Consider the following 21,494-nt stretch of genomic DNA (forward strand, 5'->3'; position numbering starts at 1 on the left):
CAATTTATCAAAGAACTGTAGAGAGTAATGGTAATTGTAGTCAATAAAGGGAGATTTGAATTGGGGACTTTTGGAAATGATACAGTTTATACCAGAGTCTAGGGAATGGCCATGAAAATGGATGCTGAATGGAGCAGATTTGAGAAAATTGAGATATGCAGTGATCAAGGTATTAGATGGATCATCTATGGGGATGTTGAATATATTTCCCATGAGAGCAGATCTTGGGGTGAAAAGGAAGACTGTGAACTAAAGTCTTTGGTAAATGAGATCAGGGCGTGGTAGAACAATTCTGAAAAGGAGAAAGGGGTGTACGCAACAGAGTAGAACACATTGTACAAATTGGAAGGAGAATAATAATCTGAAAGCTGCACTACTTGAGGGACCAAGGAAAATACTTGGTCCATCTCCTGGTGCTGTGAAACAGAAGATGAAGGACAATGATCTACATCAGTCATGCTAATATAATAGAACCCCAAAGGATATTAATAATGCATACCCATTGTTAGAAGAAAAAATATGATAATGCATCTAGAACATTTAACAAAGGCCAGGAACATTTAATAGGCTCAGTACATGTTATTACTTTTATGCAAAAGCTGGGTATATTTAAAGGAAATATAACTTTCCATCTTACAGCTAAGAAAATTCAAACTCAGGGAGATTAAGTGACTTGCTCAAGTCTGTAGGCCTGATTAGTGCCTGAATAAGGAGCCAAATCCCTGTATTCCTCTATCAGATTTCCTCTTTGCCTGCAAGGGCTGTGCCACTATGGATAGAAAGGAGTTTTGTCTAGGGCTTCTTTGTGTGGGGTTGGATTGCCCATCTCAAAGTAGACAGTGGAAAAGAGGAAAATAGTCAAAAAATCTTCCCAGGAAACAGTCTCAGGGTTTCAAATTAGAGCATTCTAGGATGGAGTGTTTATTTAAATCTGATTTTTAAGTATCTCTGTTTAAATCAAACATTATTTTAATAAAAATATAATTAATAAAGATTAAATCTAGTAATTATGTTTTCCAACTTACTAAAAAACTAGTGCTTATGAAATAATCTAGCCTTAGATATTATTACCCAAATCCATTTCCACTTAGGAAAGTGAATGTTTTTAGCTTTTTAGATGGTAAAGGTAACATTTTCTTTTAAAGTCAATTTAATATGTCATATTCTCAAGCAGAGATCCATCACAACTGGAGAAGAGTCTTACTCAAAAGCTGGACTGGGGAGAATGAGCTCAAGACTTTGGCACTTCAGCTGGGCTCAGTGGCTCACCCCGTAATCTCGGTACTTTGAAAGGCCAAGGTGGAAGGATCCCCTGAGGCCAGGAGTTCGAGACTAGCCTCTGCAACACAGCAAGACCCCATCTCAATACATACATACATACATACATACATACATGCATAAAAAGTCTTTGGCACTTCAGTTCATCCAGCATTAACTTGCAGAAGACACTCTCAGAAGACTAAAGCCAATAAATTGTTAACATATTTAAAATGAAGACTCTTCATAGCAGATAAAATCAAAATTAAATAACTCACAAGAAATTAATGAATGCAAAAAAAAGGAAATTGGAAGAGAATAGAATGTGGAGAAATTGTTCTAAAACATTGCCAATTAAACATGGTAAGTTTGACTAATATGGAAGGTGATCAGCCTGAAATGAATGCACAGAGGCTGTGAACTCTGATTTTGAATCAGGAGACAAGTATTGAAGAAAAATACCTCAAACTAAAAATAGCTAAGAATGTTAATCCTTGGAGGAAGTATATCCATGGCTGGTATGACCAACCAGAAAAGAACAGAATTATGTCCCTTATTCTAGGTCCAAGGACAAAAACATTCCCACCGATTGAATTCCTCATGAAATAAATGACAATAGTGGAAACTTACCAAAAATCAGATTAAAATAGGTATTTGGCTGAATTTGAGCCAAAATATGATATCTAGTTTCAGCCAAATACATTCAGTGAAATCTCTTCCGAGCCAAATGTTCTTTGAAGCCAAAAGCCTGTATTTTTGCAAATTACTATAACTGTGTATAAATAGGGTGGCAATATAATCTATCATACAAACTAGGACACTTTTAAGTGAAAGGAGGTGCTGCTGATAATTAATGCCAGTACAACAGGGTCTAACTCAGATGGTCCTGGAAAAATCAAGACATATGATTACCTTATATGTTAAGCATTTTATTGTTTAATATATTATGGTGGTGCTCACAAAAGAGTGCTGAAAAATCATAGGTGGACGTGATGATAACTTAAGTCAAAACTCTAGGATTTGAGTTCATTGGTTAGCCAAGATTCCATCTCATTAGGTATTGCAGACATTCCGAAATAATTTATTTCAAAACTTTCTAGAAATTAAAAACAATTATAGCTTGTGTGTACAAAATCTTGAAACCACAAATCTGTTACTGGCTTATTTTTTGGAGTAGAAATTAATTAGTACCTTGTTCTTAGTTCTTATGTGAATGTGCATGTGTGCACAAATTTCTACTGATTAGACATTAATGGAATCTTCACTTTTCCCATCATCAAGAGAGCTGCAAAGCCCCTTTCAGTCTTCAAGCCAATCTTTGATAGAATTTTCAAAAGAAAAAGAAACATTGCTTTTTTAAATTTTAGGGAAAAAAATTGGCCAGAGAAATCAATTAACAAATTAAATTCAAACATATTTCTCCTTTTGAAAGTTTTGCTGCTGATGATGATAGTAGTGATGATGATGACAAAATGATGATGAAAGGCTCTTGATATCCGTAACTCACCACCTGTTCCTTCTCAGCACACACCCAAATTCCCCATCTCACCATATGGAACCACGACCAACTGACTTACCGCTCGAACCAAACAAGGAATCGTAATTGATCTTCTCTTCATACACTCCATGCCTCATCACTCAACAGATCTCCAGGCTCTATTTGCAAAGCACATCTTGCATGTGTCCACTTTTCTCCATTCATATCACACTACACCAGCCCAAGCCACTTTAATTTCTCCTAACCAGAGTTCCTGTTTCTGCACTCCTTTGCTGCCACAGTTTTCTTGCCACCCACAGAAGGAATAATCTTTTCCAAAATGCAAAGCGTATCGTTTAACTTCTTACTTAAGCTCTTCAGTGGCTTCCCATTGTACAAGAATAAAATTTCACTCCTTGACCTGGCTGACCTGGCCCTCTGCAAGCTCATCTCCTGCCATTTTCTCCTCCCTTCGCAATGGTCCTGCCTCATTGGCCTACTTTCTGTTCCTCCAGAACACTACTGTTTCCTGACTCAGGGCTTTGTCTTCAGCTTTCCTCTGCTTGTAACACTCCGTGTTGAGCTCTTCTTAGGCTAGTTCCTTTTTATCCTTCAAAACTCTGCCCTACAGGACCCCTTCTTAAGATTTCCATGGCTACCTATTTTCCCAACAGTTAGGCTTTATTATATCTGGCAAGTTTTTTCTGGAGTAATTATTACACACTAATTGTTCTTGTGTGTTTATTTATTTATGCCTATTTTCTCCAATTTCATTGTCAGCATCTAGAGCAAGGGTCAACAAACTTTTTTCTATAAAGAGGCAGATTGTAAATATTTTAGGCTTTATGAGACATATGGCTTCTGTTGCATCTGCTCAACTCTACCCATATAGCATGAAAACAGCTGTCGACAATACATAAAACAATTGGTGTGGCTGTGCTCCAATGAAACATTATTTACAAAACAACAACAACAAAAAAAACCAGTCATTTGGCTAAATTTGGCTCGTGGGCCATAGTTTTGTCAATCCTCTGTAGGGCCCTTACATGCTTTTTTCCCTACCATATCACCCTCAGCACCTCACACAAAGCAGGTGTTTGGGAAATACCGAAAGAATGAATGAATGGAGTTCCTTCTATTTTCCAAGCACTATATACATATTCACAACCTTTCATCCCTACTAAATCCCTGGAAGCTAATCATTTTTATTTCCATGTCACAGAAGAGTAAAATAAGGCTCAGAAAAGTTTATGAATTCATCAAAACTTACATAGCTATTGCATTAGTTTCCTAGGGCTGCCATAACAAAGTACCCCACACTGCGTGGCTTAAAACAACAGAAATGTATCCTCTCACAGTTGTTGAGGATAGGAGTCCAAAATCAAGATGTCAGCAGGATCATGCTCTCTCTAAAGTCTCCCAGGGAGAATGATTCCTTGCCCCTTCTAGTTTCTGGTGGCTCCCGCCATTCCTAGGCTTGTGACAACATAACTCCATTTTCTGCCTGTGTCTCCACATGGCCTTCTTTCCTCAGTGTCTCTCTGTGTCTTCATATGTGGCCTTCCCTGTGTGTCTGTGTGTTCTTTCCATTTACAAAATGCCAGTCATTGGGTTCAGCACCCATTCTAATCCAATATGAGTGCATTTTAACTATTTTCAATCTGTATGGTCACTTTCTGTGTTTCTGGATGAACATGGTTTTGTAGGAGGGATAGTATTCACTCTGCTACAGCTATAAAGTGGTAGTGTGAGGGTTTGAACCTAACACCATGTCAATAATTTTTTATTCTGAAGTTATTACCTCAGCTATTAAGTTAAATTAACAATTAACAGTAGTGTCAAACTTTAGAGTTATTTTGAGAAAAGATGATGTGAGAGCATCAGTGGAAAGGAGAGCGAAATACCTACCTTTCAGGAGCTTTCTGTATGTCATAGTTTCTGACTAATATCCTAAAAATAATGTTACTGTTGAATTTAAGGGCATTTGATATATATTTTATGACTAGAGATTTAAGATGTGTTTCTACAGATATCATTGGTTGAACAAGGATAATCACATCCAAAGTTTCCTGTTTCTTTGATTAATATCTTTGCATACCAGGCCTGTAACTCAAGGTTTTTCCCAAAGCTTGTCTAAAGCGTGTTTCCTCCATCAGGGAAGAACATAATTCTATGGTCTAATCCATTTGGGAAATGCCAAACCAAACCAGGTAAGATAGATTTCTTTATTGCAGTGAATACTTGCTTGTTAGCATTGTTTTTATTTATTAAGGTGTAAGAGAGAGGTATTATGAACATTTTTCCACACTGATTGAGCATTTTCAGAAACTAATCTGTGCTACACACTTTGGCACACCTACTTTGGGTATTTGCTCACTTATCTAAGTGCAGATAAGTTCTCTTTTTCTGGAGGTAAATCTGTGAAGACACTTCTCTTGGGTTTTAGAAATTGGTTCTGAACCCCTCTGTAATGGATGAGATTCCTGATAGAAGAGGAGACACTGATGGGCTGAATCAAGGCTCTACTAATTTACTCATTTACTCATTCATTTATGCACTCATTTATTTCACAAAGACACATGGAGCCCAGGGAAATAACTATAAAGATGATTGAGAAATAGATTTCTCTTCATTAAGTTATCCAGATAATACACATCAATCATCATTTCTTACAGTAATTTTAATGAATGGAAACCACATATTACGGACTGAATTGTATCCCTCTCAAATTCATATGTCTGAGTCCTATCCTCCAGTACCTTAGCATGTGACTGCATTTGGAGATAGGGTCCACATTAAAGAGATAATTAAGGTTAAATAAAGGAGGGTCCCTAATCCAATAAAACTAGTGCCCTTATAAGTAGAGGGAGAGACACCAGGGATGCATGTGCACAGATAAAAGGCCATGTGAGGACACAGCAAGAAGGTGGCCAAAACAAGCCTAAGTAAGAGAGAGGCCTTGGGAGAAATCAAACCTGTTGATACCTAGATCTTGGATTTCTAGCCTCCAGAACTGGGAGAGAATAATAATTTCTGTTATTTAAGCTACCCGGTCTGTGGTATTTTGTAATGACAATTGGAGCAAATTAAAGCACTGCTGTTACTTGTTCATTAGGTCCTTGACTTCAAGAGCTTTCCTCAGCTAGTTCTAATGTCTACTGAAGCTTTATAATTCCTTTACTTGTATTTTAGAAGAATTTTATTAGAACCAACTAGATTGTAAACCTCTTGAGAACAAGGAATTTGTCCATTGTATCGCTTCATTTCCTGACTGACTGACAGAGAGAAAAGCATCTGGTAGAACAAATATGTCATCTACATTTCTACTTCCTTCTGTATATTAATAATTGAGGGATGACCTAATACATCTCTTGGAAAGAGAAAGAAATAAGAAAAAGAGAACTACAAAGTGTTAAGCCCATAGTTAGATGCTTCACACGTCTTCTTATTTAATACTTTTCTTCTATTGTGAGATAAATATCTTTATCCCCATTTTGCAGATGAAGAAACGGAGTTCAGAGAGGTTAAGTGATTTGCCCAAGATCATAAAATCATAAAATGTCAACGATTGCTTAATTATAGGAAAGGGGAAATCTGGCTGTACAGCAGAGCTTATGAAAAATAACTGAAACTTTTAGTGGACTACATGTTTATTTCAGTGACATTCTTATAAGTGATATGGCCATCAAAAAGTTAGAGCAATATTAAGTTACACAAATAAAAATAATGACTATACTGTGTTATTGGGCATTCACTAAGTGTCAGGCACTGTTCTTGGTTACACATATTCTTGATACATATTGTGGAAGGCTAGTGAAAAAAATTTAAATGTCTTCAAAGGCAGATGACCAAATGATCAGTCTTTAAAATGAGGCTATACTGGTTGGATAAACTGTGAAGATTTACTCTGGAGAAGATTGAAGAGGACATGATAACTGTGTCAAATATTTGAAAGGTTTTCAGTAAGAAGAGGGAGTTAGATGTAGCAATGGAATTCAGAGGAAGTGAACCTTCCACTACTGAAAGTATTCAAATAGATGTGTCCATGTAGAAGCAACTCCTGCATTTTATGGGAAATCAACTAAAGTCTTAAGTTCCTTAAACTTGAAGATTTTAAGATTAATAAATATCATCATCCTAGTCATTTTCTTCTCCATTAACAAAGTTAGGCTTGGAGGAAAAAAATGAGTGCTGACTTCCTTCTGGAGCTATTCTAAACAGCAAAATAAACTATCATCAAGGTGAACAGACAACCTACAGAATGAGAGAAAATTTTTGCAATCCATCCTCCTGACAAAGGTCTAATATCCAGAATCTACAAGGAACTTAAATAAATTTACAAGAAAAATAACAAACAACCCCACTAAAAAGTGGGCAAAGGACATGAATAGACACTTCTCAAAAGAAGACATTTATGCAGGCAACAAACATATGAAAAAAAGTTCAAAATCACATCCTTAAGGAAATGCAAATCAAAATCACAATGAGATACCATCTCATGCCAGTCAGAATGGCTATCATTAAAAGTCAAGATACAACAAATGCTGGTGAGGCTGTGGAGAAATAGGAACACTTTTACACTGTTGGTGGGAATGTAAATTAGTTCAGTCATTGTGGAAGACAGTGTGGCGAGTCCTCAAAGACCTAGAACCAGAAATACCATTTAACCCAGCAATCCCATCACTGGGTATATGCCAAAAGGAATATAAATCATTATAAAGATACATGCACATGTATGTTCATTGCAGCACTATTCAAAATAGCAAAGACATGGAATCAACCCAAATGCCTGTCAACGACAGACTGGATAAAGAAAATGTAGTACATAAACACACCATGGAACACTATTCAGCCATAAAAAGGAATGAGATCATGTCCTTTGCAGGGACGTGGTTTGAGCTGGAAGCCATTATTCTTAGCAAACTAACACAGGAACAGAAAATCAAACACCATGTTCCCACTTATAAATGGGAGTTCAACAATGAGAACACCCGGACACAGGGAGAGGAACACCACACACTGGGGCCTGTGGTGGGGCACAGGGAGAGAATCAGGACAAATAGCTAATGTATATGGGGCTTAATACCTAGGTGATGGGTTGATAGGTGCAGCAAACCACCATGACACATGTTTACCTATGTAACATGTATTCCAGAACTCTGGAGCACATGTACTCCAGAACTTTAAGTTAAATTAAGTTAAAAAAATAGCCTAGGAGAGAAACATATCAATTCTCTCATCATCATTGCTAAGGAGTCTTGACTAGGAAATTGTTGTTCAATTTAAACCCTTTTGTATATTGATTCTTTTATAATTATATCAAGAAAATTCAGTCTCCAGGTTTCAAAGCTGATAACATTACCTATTTTGAAAAGATTGCCTATTTATTTCTGCCTTTATCAGCAAGAGAAGCTCATCCTTAATGCCGATCATTGGGCTAGGCATTAGCAGAAGCTTCTTAAATACAATAGGATATGGTTGAGTGTTTTTCTTATCTGGGATCAGTGTTTCTTGGGAAGTACCTACAGAGATACTCTGAACTACATGTGAGTGAGTATGATGATAGCGAACATCATTAGAGGAATTAGAGTAGATAACTCATGTGTAAGCACCAGAGAGCAGTTATGTGATGTGATGGGGCTACCTAGAGCCAAAAAACACAAATTAAAGATTTACCGTGTTGTGGGGCATCTTGATACACTGCAGAACAGCCCTAGCGAGGACGGGTCAAGAAAGACACTGCATTGATGAGTACAATATACCCAGAAAATCCAGGCTGTTGGAGGATGTGTGTGTGTGTGTGTGTGTGTGTGTGTGTGTGTGTGTGTATCAAAAGCATCCAAAAAATCACATTGTTGTGGCTGTGAACACTTAACTAGTAAATAAGAAAGACACGGTGGCAGGGAGGAAAAAGAAAATGTATCCACAGGGTGTTCCATTCTGCTGTTCAGAACATTGTGGTTGCTCAAATAATATTAATGCTCTATGATGAAGATGGTAGCGAGGATGATGATGATTAATGCGACCCATGCAAAATAGGGCTGGGGAGGATGACATAGGCGAGGGACCAGAAGAGGGAGGATGACTCATGGGTGAGGGGTACCTGGGGATAGAGCGAGGTGCTGTGCACGTTGGCGAGTGTGGGGGGAGCGGCCGGGGCACGCGTGGCTCGGCCCCGGGGAGTGGGCGGGTGGGTGCCCGTGGGCGGAGCGGCGCCGGGACTGAGTGGCTGGCAGCTATGTCTGCGAGAGCAGCGGCATCACCCTGGATGGAAGCCTCTGAGACTCCGCCTAACTGACATCCAAACTCTCCCTCTCCCTCCCGCAGCCCCAAATTGGAGGCAGCAGAGCCTGGGAGCAGCCTCCACGGCGGCAGCGGCCGCCCCAGCCCCAGCCCCAGCCCCAGCCCCGCCCCCGCCCCGCGCCCCGCCGGAGACGCCCGGATCGGCGGAGCCTGGCGCGAGCCCTCGCCCCCTCGCCTCTCCCGCCGCGCCTCCGCCTGCCCGCCCCCGCCGGCCGAGGCTGGGCTGCGGGAGGCGGCCGGGCGGCCCCGAGCTTCGCTAGGGCGACCAAAACAAAGGCAGCATCCGGGGCTGGGTGGATGCAAACAACCATGAAAGACTGGGTTCTCGCTCTCCCCGGCTCTGCTGCTGCTGCTGCTGCCGCCGCCGCCGCTGCTCCTCCTCCTGCCGCCGCCGCTAGGGCTCCGCTGTGAGGGGGAAGCAGGGGCGCAGCTGCTGGGCGTGCATCCGAAAGGTGAGAGCCAGAGAGCGAGCAGAGGGGGCGGGCAGGCCACGAAAATGTCCTCGGCCGTGGGGCCCCGCGGTCCTCGCCCACCCACGGTGCCTCCCCCCATGCAAGAGCTGCCCGACCTGAGCCACCTGACCGAAGAGGAGAGGAACATTATCATGGCAGTGATGGACCGGCAGAAGGAAGAGGAGGAAAAAGAAGAAGCCATGCTCAAGTAAGCCAGCCCCAGCCGCGCCATCCATGCCTCCGTGCCTCCATCCGTCCATTCACCACTCACTCCCCTAGTCCTCGCGGCTGAGTGTGGGGAAGGGGCGGCCAGGGTGCTGGGTGCGGACGGAGGCGCCCGCCTTGGGCCAGGGGCGCGGGGCTTGAGCAGGGAAGAGGTCAGGGGACCGGAGGAGGGAGGGGATATGCCACAGATCCAGGAACCCAAAGGCCGGGGGAGGATGTCTTGAGACTGGGGTGCAGAGGAGGGATGGGTGGACGGGGGCCACGCTCGTGGTGGGAAGTGCAGAAGCTGAGAGGTGCTGATCCCACCCAAGTGGAAGGTCCCTGGGCTGGGAGCAGGTTAGGGGGCAGGGGATGAGTAGAAACAAGGGGAGGCAGGATGAAGAGGTGCTGAGGACAGCTCCTCTTCTCTTCTTGGAGTTGTTTAGCTGGTCGGGGTTACCCCAGTGAAGGGTGCCTATATTTATATAATAAAAATGCTTATTTTTAGTGTTCATTTTAGTAATCATTCATCTCACAGATCAAGGTTGGGTCTTTTTTTGGGCAGTTGCCATCTTTGGTAACCTGCCTCCCCAGCTTCTCTTTAACCTTTTATTCAGAGTCTTCTACACAGCATACCTGTGTGAAGACAGATTCTCTTCTCCATATGTAATGCCACTGGCAATACAAAGTTTTTAATCATGGGAGAAGCTGACAGGGACTCTGGCCTGAATAACATAGAGGTTCCTCTTTAGTGGTTTCCAAGAGACCTCTGGGGCCTGTTCAGTTCCTGGAGGAAACAGTCCAATAAGGGATTGGGAATTTGCACTCCTCCTCACTTCTTTAGAGCGCATCAACCCTTCAAGGGATTTCTGTCTGATGCCCCATTTTCCCGGGGATGGGGAGAAGATGGGACTACTTGCTGGTGGTGCAGGAGTGTGTGACACTGTGCTGCTGCTTGCCTCAGACAAAACTGCTTACAAGGGACTGGCAGAGAGACGGGGCTTTCCTTGCTTAGCATCACCCATAGAGTAGAGCTGAAGGAGGCTTCAACCCTGCCTTTTCTTGGGAAGTCTTCATGTATTCAGGAAAGTTTTCACTCTGAAGCAGGGGAATTTAGGGGCCCTGACTGTGACTGACTCCTTGGTGTCCCCTGCTTAGGCTGGAAGGTGTATCTGGGGCCAGGGGATTGGCATGAAGAGCCAAAAGGAACCTGTTGCATCTGGAGTTAGCTGATAGCAAAAGAGGGGTGGGGAGGGAGCAGGGGTGAAACCCAGACACAGAGCACATTCTGCATGGCCTCTCCCCCACCCCCTAGAAGTGCCTCCTCGAGAGAAGATGCTGCCGAAGAAGATTTCTTCTGCTTCCCCTCAGTGCAGCAGTGCCTCATAGGAGAGGAATGGAGGGAGGCTGCATTCACAGACCGATGGTTCCCCAACCAGGGCAACTGACACTCAGATAGGGGAGGGGGATACTGAGGGAGAGATGTGGCTGTTAGGTCACAGCAAAATAGTAGAAATCCAGTCATTCCTGTTCTTTCATTGTAGATTCAGAAAAGGGCCATTAACTCCGAAGGCCAGAGCTGGCCTGGTTCTATAAAGAGCAGCAGGTTTCTGAATTCCCTGCTCCTTCTCATCCAAAAATCAAATACTTTAAGCCTGCCGGCTTGAGGGAGGCAGAACCCTCGTTAATCTGCTGCCTGTCCCTAGTGGAAGAATGACGTCCCTGGTGCTGCAGGCTTCCCCTCTTCTGAGACTGGAAGTAATGGATGGTGTCTGATAGTGCTGCTGTCTGTCTGTCTGGTTGTCAGTCCGTCTGTACTCACTGGTTGCAGCCCCTGCCACCTGTCCTGAACACCTTTTCTGCTTGTCAGGATTTACAGGTTTGCTGCTGTTCCTTTTGCTGTTTGCTGCAGACAGCAGGTGGATGGAGGCCTCCAGTAGCTAGTGGAAAATATAGGCTGCTGCTTGCCAGAGTCCGGATAGGAAGGGGAAGGCACAGTGCAAGTAGTGGCCATCACGCCTCTTCATTGGCTGTCTCAAGCATGGTGGAGAGTGAGGGATTTTAAGTGGGAGTGGGTGAGTTTTAGGACAGAATTCCAAACCTGCTAACTGCCAAAGGACAGCAATTATAAGATTGTATGGGCTTATATGGGCAAATAAAAATTAGGAGCACTGTCCAACTGCTCATGTCTAACACATCTTTTCCGCTGCTTTTCCTGTGACTGCTTTCTACTGGCTTGCATATATTGTTCCTTTGTTGCATGGATTCACAAAATATCACTGTATATGATGCTGTTATACAACAGCTCTCTATAATCCTGGACCTCTGTATTAACTTTATCCATCAGCCTCCTCTGCTAATGTCTTGGCCTTTTGTTCAGTGACAGATTGGTGAGTGTTTTGGAATCCCAGTTTGCTGCCATGTAAGCATGTCATATTGTCTGCAATTAGTGGAAAAGTGCTGTAATTTTTTTTTACAGGGGACACTTTATGTCTTAAAAACTGGGGATAATGGGAACTATTTAGATGACACATATATATGAGGACATAATGACACATAGTCATAGATGGTGGCCTTTTTAAAACTTTGTGTTAAAATAGATTGGAAAACAGGATTCTTTTAACAGGGCTTTAAAATATTGTTACATCAGAGAAAAGTTTTTGTGGTAATTATGGGTGATCATAATCACACATCTGAGAAATTACTTTCACAAAACGCCCTACAAAGCTTAAGTTCTGGCAATACGGCAATTAGACTTAAAATTCACTTGTGTTATTGGTGCAGAACTATCTCCTTAAGCTACCTACTGTGCATGCTGTCTCTTTTCACAATGTATAAAAATAGGCGCAGAGAGAAAATAGAAAATGATGGATGAATATGTGAAACCAACATTATAAAATATCAATTAAAATGTATTTGTAAGTTTCATCGGCCTTGATTGTAAATTACTAGTTGAATTTGGTTTTGAGAATGTCTTTAAATATGTATAAATGGAAAAAAATCAAGCTACTTTAAAATCAAGATTTTAGAAGAATTTTATTTGAAATTGAAAGTACTTTATCATAAAAAGAATTCGTTTTGTTGGCAAAGTACACTAATTTTACGTTTAATGGCCATATAACTGGAAATAGTTGGCTCCCACAAATTATGTTTAATGATTGACTTAATTATCTGCAAATTAGAGGTCTTTTCTTAATCTTAATAGTGTTTTGGATGTGAGTGTGTGTGTGTGCGTGCATGCATGCACGCACACACACGTGTGTTCTGAAGGCTTTCTGAAACCTAACTTTCTCGATGAATACTCCTTCAAGTAACTGTTACTAGACATCATGAGCCAATATATTACATAGGCTGAAAACTGCATTATCTGGGACCTAAATCAGAGAAGATCTCATTAGATCTAGGATCTTACTCCTTTTTGTAAAAAAAACAAACAACAAAAAAACAAAACAAAACAAAACAAAACAAAAACACTTCATAGAGAAAGCAGCTACCGAATAGTAAGAGAAGAGAAAAAATGTAGAGAGTTAAGGCGATGGTTTGAGGATGAGAATCGAGTACCATATTGGAATATAATGTAAATAGCTAACATTTATTGAACATTAACCTCACACTAGCTCTTATTTTAAGTTATTTAATCTAATGCCAAATAGTTAAACTGTGCTCAAGTTTATTATAAGTATAAATATTTGGATTCTCACAATAGCCTATGCAGAAGGTAAACCAAATAATATAATTCTCACATCCTCACACTACACTCAGAGAATTTCAGTAATATCCTAAACTGACTCACATAACATGGTCCAATCATGATTCAAAATCAGACCTTTTAGTCTAAATCCAAGTATTTTCCCGTACACTACACTGTCTTCCTACCAAGAAGCAGCTTATATTTCATTTATATTTTCTTTAAATGAATTTATAGTCTTTTTCTCAGTTGCAGAGAAGTGGCTTGGCAAAAAATTAGGCTGATTCAGATCAGCTGGTGATCACAGCAGAGCCTGGGGCTTCACCTATACTCTTTCATAGAGTGTTAGAAGGTAATAAAAAGCATCACAGTGTAGTGGAAAGACCATTAAGTTTGTATCCGAGTGTTTTTAGGTTCTAGTTCTAGTTCTGCCACTTACTGTGCAAACATGGGCAAGAAAATTAAATTGAGATTGTATGAAGTTTCATTTTTTTCCTACAAATCCTTCAGTCCATGGTATGAATTGATTTATAAAGAGTATTGACTTTGGGCTTCTCCTTCTCTTCTTAACAGGTCACCTAGCATTTGCTTTCTAATCATCCATAATTACTACTTTTTTCCTGGAAAGGAGACAGAAAGTAGAATGAGAAGAATTCCTGTAACTTCAGCTTTCCTCCTCCTTTTACTTACTTTACACAAATATAATACTGTGGCCTGAAATATATCCATAAGGTTCATTATGAGAGATCCCAGTTACCAACTGGGAAAAGAAGAAAAGTGGAAGGAAAATCTGGGGAACCTTGAGGGGGATGAGGATAGAGTTCCTATGTATGCAGGTATCATATTTTCATTAGGGTTTGAAAAGATTTTAATATCTTACACCCAAAAATATGAAAAAGGCATTATTTAAGTAAATACATTACTAAATTAGAAGGAGAATATGGAAACCAGTGTGGGCTGGATGTGCTACTGCTGACTTGACTAATAGAAGCATAATGTCTTGGGAATGTTATTTGCTCAACTTTTTAAACAAGGAGAACAATTTTTGTAAACTTGTGCAGTGAGCTTCCTGGAAAGATATCAAATATGAATTCCTAAAATCATATTATTATCCGCCCATACCTGTAATAAGCAGATGGATGAGGTTGCAGTACCATGGCTTATAAAGTCAATTGTATTGCATTTAATTTGTCCTCATGGGCTGTTTTCTACTTTTATACATTTGGTCCTGTGAGTTGGGTATTTTAGAGTTGGTCCTGAGAGTCAAAGTAAATTTGCCTGAGGCACGTGGCAGCTAGCATAATGAATCCAGAATCCATGTACACTGACCTCAAACCATTATTGTTCTTTTAAGTCTTTAAAAAAGTGCATTGAGTGCTGGCTATTATGATTTGTTTCCCTCATCTGTTGGAAAGGAAACTAACATTTATCGTGTACCTTCTATGTATTATGCATTTGACTGGATGCTTTACAAATTTTACTCACCCAGGCTCACCTCTTGAAGAGAATTCTAGCCTGTGAGTATTTATTAGTTTTCCAATGTTAGTGAAATTCCCAGAACTAGCTTGGCACCTTCCTGACCCTTTGCTCATGACATTTGATTCTGGAGTCCAGAGAACAAAACTTAAAGGAGTGAGAGAGGAGCTTCATGTGGCTAGTAACATGTTCCACCCTTTTCTGAGGGTGGACTCTCCAGAACTGTCTGGCTTCCGCAGTTCTGGCCCCAGGTGACTCTCTAACCCCATTTGTACCTGGAGTTTTCCTTATCTGCTTGCTGTTTTGCCCACAGGGTTCCCTAATACCATAGCATTTTCCCACCATTCCACCTAACCATGAGTTATCTTTGTTTGCCACTATTGTTCTGAATTTTATTTATTAAATAGGCTATTTCTAACAACGTGTCATATGATATTTAATTCAACAAGACCATTGTTTCAGGTATTAGAATCAGGTCAGGCATTAGGCTGCTGGGGTAGAATAAAGGCGAATCCTCTGCTTACAGCCCAATGTTGGCTGAGTTCCTATCGTTTTAAAACTGCCGTAGTCAGAAAAAGAGGTGAGTGTTGGATAGTTGGATAGAACACTGGACTAGATTCTGGTCTTAACATTATGACTTTTTATAGGTGTGAACATTGTCAAGATAATCCATCCAAGCGTCAGATTTTATATGTAAAGTGGAATTTATAATGGCAGTCCTTCTAATCTGTGAAGCTTTAAAATGATAGTGGAGGCATCGTATCCTCCAAATTGCTGTTTCCAAGAAAGGTGCCATTATTATGCTTATTTGTTAAAACTGTAGAACACCAAGATTATATTTTCCAGTAGTCTTTGAAGGTACTAGGGGGCTTGGGAAGATGAGCTCTTGGAGAAGAGCCCACCTATCCTTTCATGCTAGCAATGCAGTGTTGCCAGGGTTGCAGCTCCCAGTGTGAGAATTTGACAAGGAGTTAAAAGGTAAAATGAGTTCAGGGCTTGGTCTGAGACTATATTTACCTTCTTTCTTTTCTTTTTTTTCCCCCCTCTCATTAAATAGCTCGTATATGTTTTTAGCACAAAAAGCAATGTGGGCAAAGTGATAAAGTTTGAAAGATCTAAAAGGCAATCCTAATTCAAAAATGAGAAGAGAAATTAGCTTGGGGTAATTTCCTCATCTTTTACAGAAAAAAATTTGGAGAAATACAGTAATAATTTTAGTGTCACTGGGTTTAATAAGTTCTTCATTTTCAGAATTAGCTGAATAAGGGGTCATGTATATTTGTCAGGTAGTTTTCTTTCATGTCAGTTTACCATTGAGTGATGTAATAAATTGCACGTGTTTAAGAACTTTTTAAGATTCTTTATTGGATGCCTTAGGTTTTCTGTATTTATATTCTCACATTCTTACATCGAGTTTATATACACTTATTTCGACTAGATTACTTTTCTGTGGACAGCAAGAGGGGGTTATTCTGCAGAATTGATTTTAGGTGTTTCTGCTTCTGTTGCAATATTGTGAAAACTTCCTGTTCATACGAATGCTTACTTAAAGGCAAAATAGAGCTGTTTAAAAGGAAGGTGACTGTACGTGTTGATTTTCCTTTATCTGTTTATACCAATTTCCTGCTATTATTATGTATGGTAACCCCTTCTCTCAATTTTGAGTTTCAACCCGGATGACAAATTATATTGTCTTCCTCTTTTTAAATCTTGCTTTCTCTTCCCCAAATTCTTCATTTATAACTTCAGAAAATCAAGCAATTAACAGTGTTAAAATATATCTCAACAATAAGTAATTCAAGCAAGTGGTAGATATAAAATCTTGATCATTGTTTGGTAAATGGAGAACACTTTTTCTGAGAATGAGGTATTATCAGCCAGGCGTGGTGGCTCACTCCCGTAATCCCAACACTTTGGGAGGCCAAAGCGGGTGGATCACTTGAGCTCAGGAGTTTGAGACCAGCCTGGCCAACATGGTAAAACCCCGTCTCTACTAAAAATACAAAAAATTAACCTGGTATGGTGGAGTGCACCTGTAATCCCAGGTACTCAGGAGGCTGAAGCAGAAGAATCGCTTGAAACCAGGAGGCAGAGGCTGCAATGAGCTGAGATCCTGCCACTGCAGTCCAGCCTGGGCAACAGAGTGAGACTCTGTCTGAAAAAAAAAAGGAAATAAGGTATTCTGTTTTATGGAATCTCAACAGAATGATGCTTTTTATGGCAAAGCTGAATTTAAAATTTCAAAACATTTTTCAAATAATAGTAGTTATGAATTGCGACTTCATACAGGACTGTCTTTATGAGAATTCTCCTTTGAGCCTTGCAAAGAGCAGCCTGCAGTTTACCAAAGACATCTTTAATGTGTGAGAATTTATTTAAATAGATTTTGGGATGTAATATTTTGATATTCCTCTGAGTTTAGATGGCAAAATGAGGTAATGTTACAGAAAGTAATTGCATGTTATTTGTAATATTTTGATAATTCCTCTGATTTTAGATAGTAAAATAAGGTAATGTTATAGAAAGTAATTTCATGCAATATGTAAGTAATCAATGCACTTAATTATAATATTAGCTATTTTAAAGCATAACGAATGAAAGATATTTTGTGTAATATAGAAAATAATACCATGCTAATGATTTATACATTATTTAGTATTTGTTTGTATTACCCATCATTATGCCAGGTAATTTAATTATCATCTGGAAGATGATAGTATATTTACATAGAGAAGGTATGTAAATTGAAAACCAATTAAGATATCTGTACTGTCATATAAAAGTCTCACACTACTTAGCTTCTTTTAATGGACTCTCATGCATAATATACACACTCACAAGTGGAAACTAATGTAGTAATCTTGATGGAGTTTTCTTGCTGTATTTGCTGGACTTTACATCGTCTATTTGATTAGTTCACAACTTACGTACCTACATATGGCTTTCTGTACTTAAAGCAGTATTGCTTAATATTTGAAGACTATTCTTAATCTCAAGAATATATTTTAAAGTTGTAAGTTATTGGTGCACAAGCATTGTGTGCCATATTATTGTTTTTGTTGTTTAAACACAGCTTTTAACCAATGTAACAAGAAACTCTTTGAGGCCGGGTGCGGTGGCTCACGCCTGCAATCCCAGCACTTTGGGAGGCTGAGAAGGGCGTATCACCTGAGGTCAGGAGTTTGAGACCAGACTGGCCAATATGGCGAAACCCCATCTCTACTAAAAATAAAAAAATTAGCCGGCGTGGTGATGCATGCCTGTAATCCCAGCTACTTGGGAGGCTGAGGCAGGAGAATTTCTTGAACCCGGGAGGCGGAGGTTGCAGTAAGCTGAGATTGTGCCTCTGCACTCCAGCCTGGGTGATAGAGCAAGACTCCCTCTCAAAAAAAAAAAAAAAGAAAGAAAGAAAGAAAGAAAGAAACTCTTTGATAGGATGTCTAGCTGTTTTGTTTTCAATTTATGTGGTTTTTATTCTGGAAAAAATAGGCAGATTGTATATGAAGTACCTAGGGTATGTAAAAATCAATGTATTGGGTTTCTTTAACTATATGGTAGTATATATCCACATTTAGAGGTTCTATCCAGGTCAGAAAGATTACTTAGCGTATTGGTAGAAAGAGATGAAAACAAAAGTAAAGTAACCAAATGGCTTTTCCTTTTATATTTCACACAGCTTAGCAGATTTATCTTCCTTGGCTATCTCTGTATTGCAATATATTGGAGCTTAAGCCTTCTTTCCTAACTCCTTTGTTTCTGGGAAAAAATGAAGACATTTTACATCCTAGTATCTGAAATAAAGGGATATTGAAATGAACAGTCTCATTTATTTTAGATATTGAAATTTTAGTAAGATCCAAAATCCTAAAGAGATTCTAATTTTATATTATTCATGATTGTGACAGTTTTCATAAAAGTGTAATTTTGAAAAATAAAATACAGTAAAGTCTTCTTATATTGAGAATGGATATTTCAATTTACAGCTGTCTGCATACCCTAGGTCAAATCTAGCCACCTAATATATAGCAACCTGAAGTAAAAACTTGATGCTAGTCTGAAAAAGATATTATGGTCTAAGTATCATGCCAGACACAAGCATTAGAAAGGGATTTTATGGTATTTAGAGCTCCAAAAGCCTAAGCTTTAACAGTCACTATTGGGTACAACTATGATGGATAATCAGTCCAGGGGCTATCTAGTCCCTGACTTCCATAAATGCAGCATAGTTAAAGGCTATAGGAGGTCCACATGCAATAGAAGAGAAGTAAACATGGTACCAGGCCACAAGAAGCAGATACTTTTGCTAGTAAGGTTGTGCAAATTTAAAAAAATATGACATACGCACTTTGGGAAAAGACTAAATACTCAAGAACACAAAATAGTGCAAATTGAGTGGTGGTTATGATAAGAGGTGAAGAATCTTTTGAAGCTCCCTCTTGCCCTTGCTTCTATAATTCCATATCCTTTTGATTTGCGTTCAATGTTTCTAAATGCTTCTATTTTATCTTCTCTTGAATCTCAAATGTTGGCGTTCTCATGGGGTCCTATTCTCCATATTCTCCCATTTTATATGCAGTTCCTTGTGTATCTCCGTCAATGGCTCCAACCATGTATATGTCAATAATCCCTAGATCTATATTACTGCATTAGAATTTACTACTAAATTCTGGATTCATGTCCTTAACCACCTGTTAAATTTCTCTACCTGAGTGTCCTATAGGCACTTTAACTTTATTGTGTCCTGTTATAAATTTCTTGACTTTCTGCCTAAACGCAGTGTCTCTGTATTTCTTGTCTGTGTGGGTAGCATCACCACTGCAACTCCTCACTTCACCCATCATCAAATCCTACAGATTTAATCTTTTGGAATCTTTTAAATGTCTGTCTTATTTTCCAATCCCATTGTCATTACCTTAATGTAGGCTCTCTTCAGTACTTATCTGGATGCCTGAAGGAACCTCTTGATTCATTTTTCTGCCACTAATCAAAATTCCTCCCATCTGATCTGATCTCCACATTGCTGCCAGAGGAATCTTTCTAAAATTCGTCTGATCATGTCTCTCCCATAAAACCCGCTTGCTTTCAGAGTAAAGTTTAAACTTTGTAATCTGGATCCTACTTGCTATTTCTGTTCTTTGGTCCGTGAATACATTCCTGCCATAAACTTGCTGAACTAGTTTTCAAGGGTAATTGCTATTTCACAACATGGTAACCCAACTCATACTTTTCTCTCCATCAGAAATATCCTTTTAAATCTGACTAAGTTTTACCTAGCCTTTTGAATTAGCTCAAGTGACACCTTATCTGGTATATCTTCCCAGACTTCTCAAATAGATTTTGGTATTCGTCTTAACCTCTTTTGATTGTTTTATTTGATTTTTCTATAACCTCTTTCTCTTAACAGTGTCCTCTCAGTACAGCATAAATTCTGGAAAGGAGGACCATTCTTATTTGAATCCCTCATATAAGCATATTGCCTGGCATAGAATAGGTGCCCAATTTTTAAAATTGTATATGGATGGATGAATGAATGAATGAATGAATGAATTAGATTCAAGAAATGTGGACTGGAGGAGTCACCCAGGGCTGCTAACGGTATAAGTAGGAGGATAGAGTGGGACGATTATTCTAACCACGGGAATTCAGTCAGCAAATTTTGAAAACAAGCAGTGAGTTGAGTGCTTTTAGTTACCGAGAGAACCAGGTTGACCAGAACTTATGAGGAAAATATATTGGATACTAGACATTATAAGGTAAAATTAACATGTAATTTTTGATGGCCTGTTGTATCTTGATTTATCATTCTTAGGTTTTTGAAAGACAGCATTCTTAAAGTATTTGAATATAAGTGAGGATGTAAATGATATATTTTAAAAAGTAATCCTCTGGACAGACATGCTTAATGGAAACATTTTCTTTGAAATAAAACATCACTAACTTCCATGACAGTTTATAACATAGTACTGTTAGTTTTCTGATTTGATATTTAGAATTAGATCAGTAGTGTATTGCCAGAAAGCATTCTACTGATTATATTTTTTAATAAAAAAGGATACCTCAGTTAAGCCATCTTCTAGACTTAAAATCCTTGAAGGAAGGTATCTTATATTAATCATCTTTTCATTTTCATTGCCCAACTCTGTAACCCATACATAATAGGCCTCCAGCAAGTGCTGTTGAACTAAATTGTATAGCCTGTGTGCCCAGGACACAACAGCACTGACTTTTGCATTTCAGAATTAGGCTGAGTTGAGGTGTGAGTGGGAACTCAGTGACTATGTCATCCATCACTGGTAAATTCTCAGCTCACCTGCAAATACGTGTACCTAAAGCAGCATCACTAATACATGTCAGATGCCTCAGAACCTTTCTGAACATAGTGCTCCAGGCCATCAACTGATAAGAGTTGGCAGGAAAGATGGCAATAAACATTCTAGCCACTGAGGATTTATTTTTACTCTAAGAAGAGAAAACTGAGGCCAGAGACTCAGGATTTCATTTTTCATTACTGAGAGAGCTAGGGATAAGACTCCAGGTCTTCTGTGTCCTAGTACAGTGGTTTTTTTCCACCGTCACCCTTTTTACACTTGGTTCCATTTTAACTACCAACGCATTCAAACATTTAATTTTTTTCATT

At 39.4% G+C, this 21,494-nt stretch overlaps 1 protein-coding gene across 40 annotated transcripts in view; it reads left to right on the forward strand.

Moving 5' to 3' along the window:
* The first annotated feature begins 9,229 nt into the window (after positions 1-9,229).
* RIMS1 (regulating synaptic membrane exocytosis 1) overlaps positions 9,230-21,494 on the forward strand; it is a 516,521-nt gene continuing 504,256 nt past the window's right edge. For 10 of the 40 annotated variants that reach the window (XM_034962349.3, XM_055113867.2, XM_034962350.3 and 7 more), the window contains exon 1: positions 9,235-9,697. In XM_034962349.3, the coding sequence (XP_034818240.1) occupies positions 9,534-9,697 (164 nt within the window). In that variant the 5' untranslated portion in view covers positions 9,235-9,533. Of the gene's footprint in view, positions 9,698-21,494 lie in introns of all 40 variants that reach the window. The other 30 variants (XM_034962345.3, XM_055113866.2, XM_034962348.3 and 27 more) reach the window with 7 other exon arrangements.

Source organism: Pan paniscus, chromosome 5, assembly GCF_029289425.2.
Source record: "Pan paniscus chromosome 5, NHGRI_mPanPan1-v2.0_pri, whole genome shotgun sequence".
Classification (NCBI taxonomy): Eukaryota; Metazoa; Chordata; class Mammalia; order Primates; family Hominidae; genus Pan; species Pan paniscus.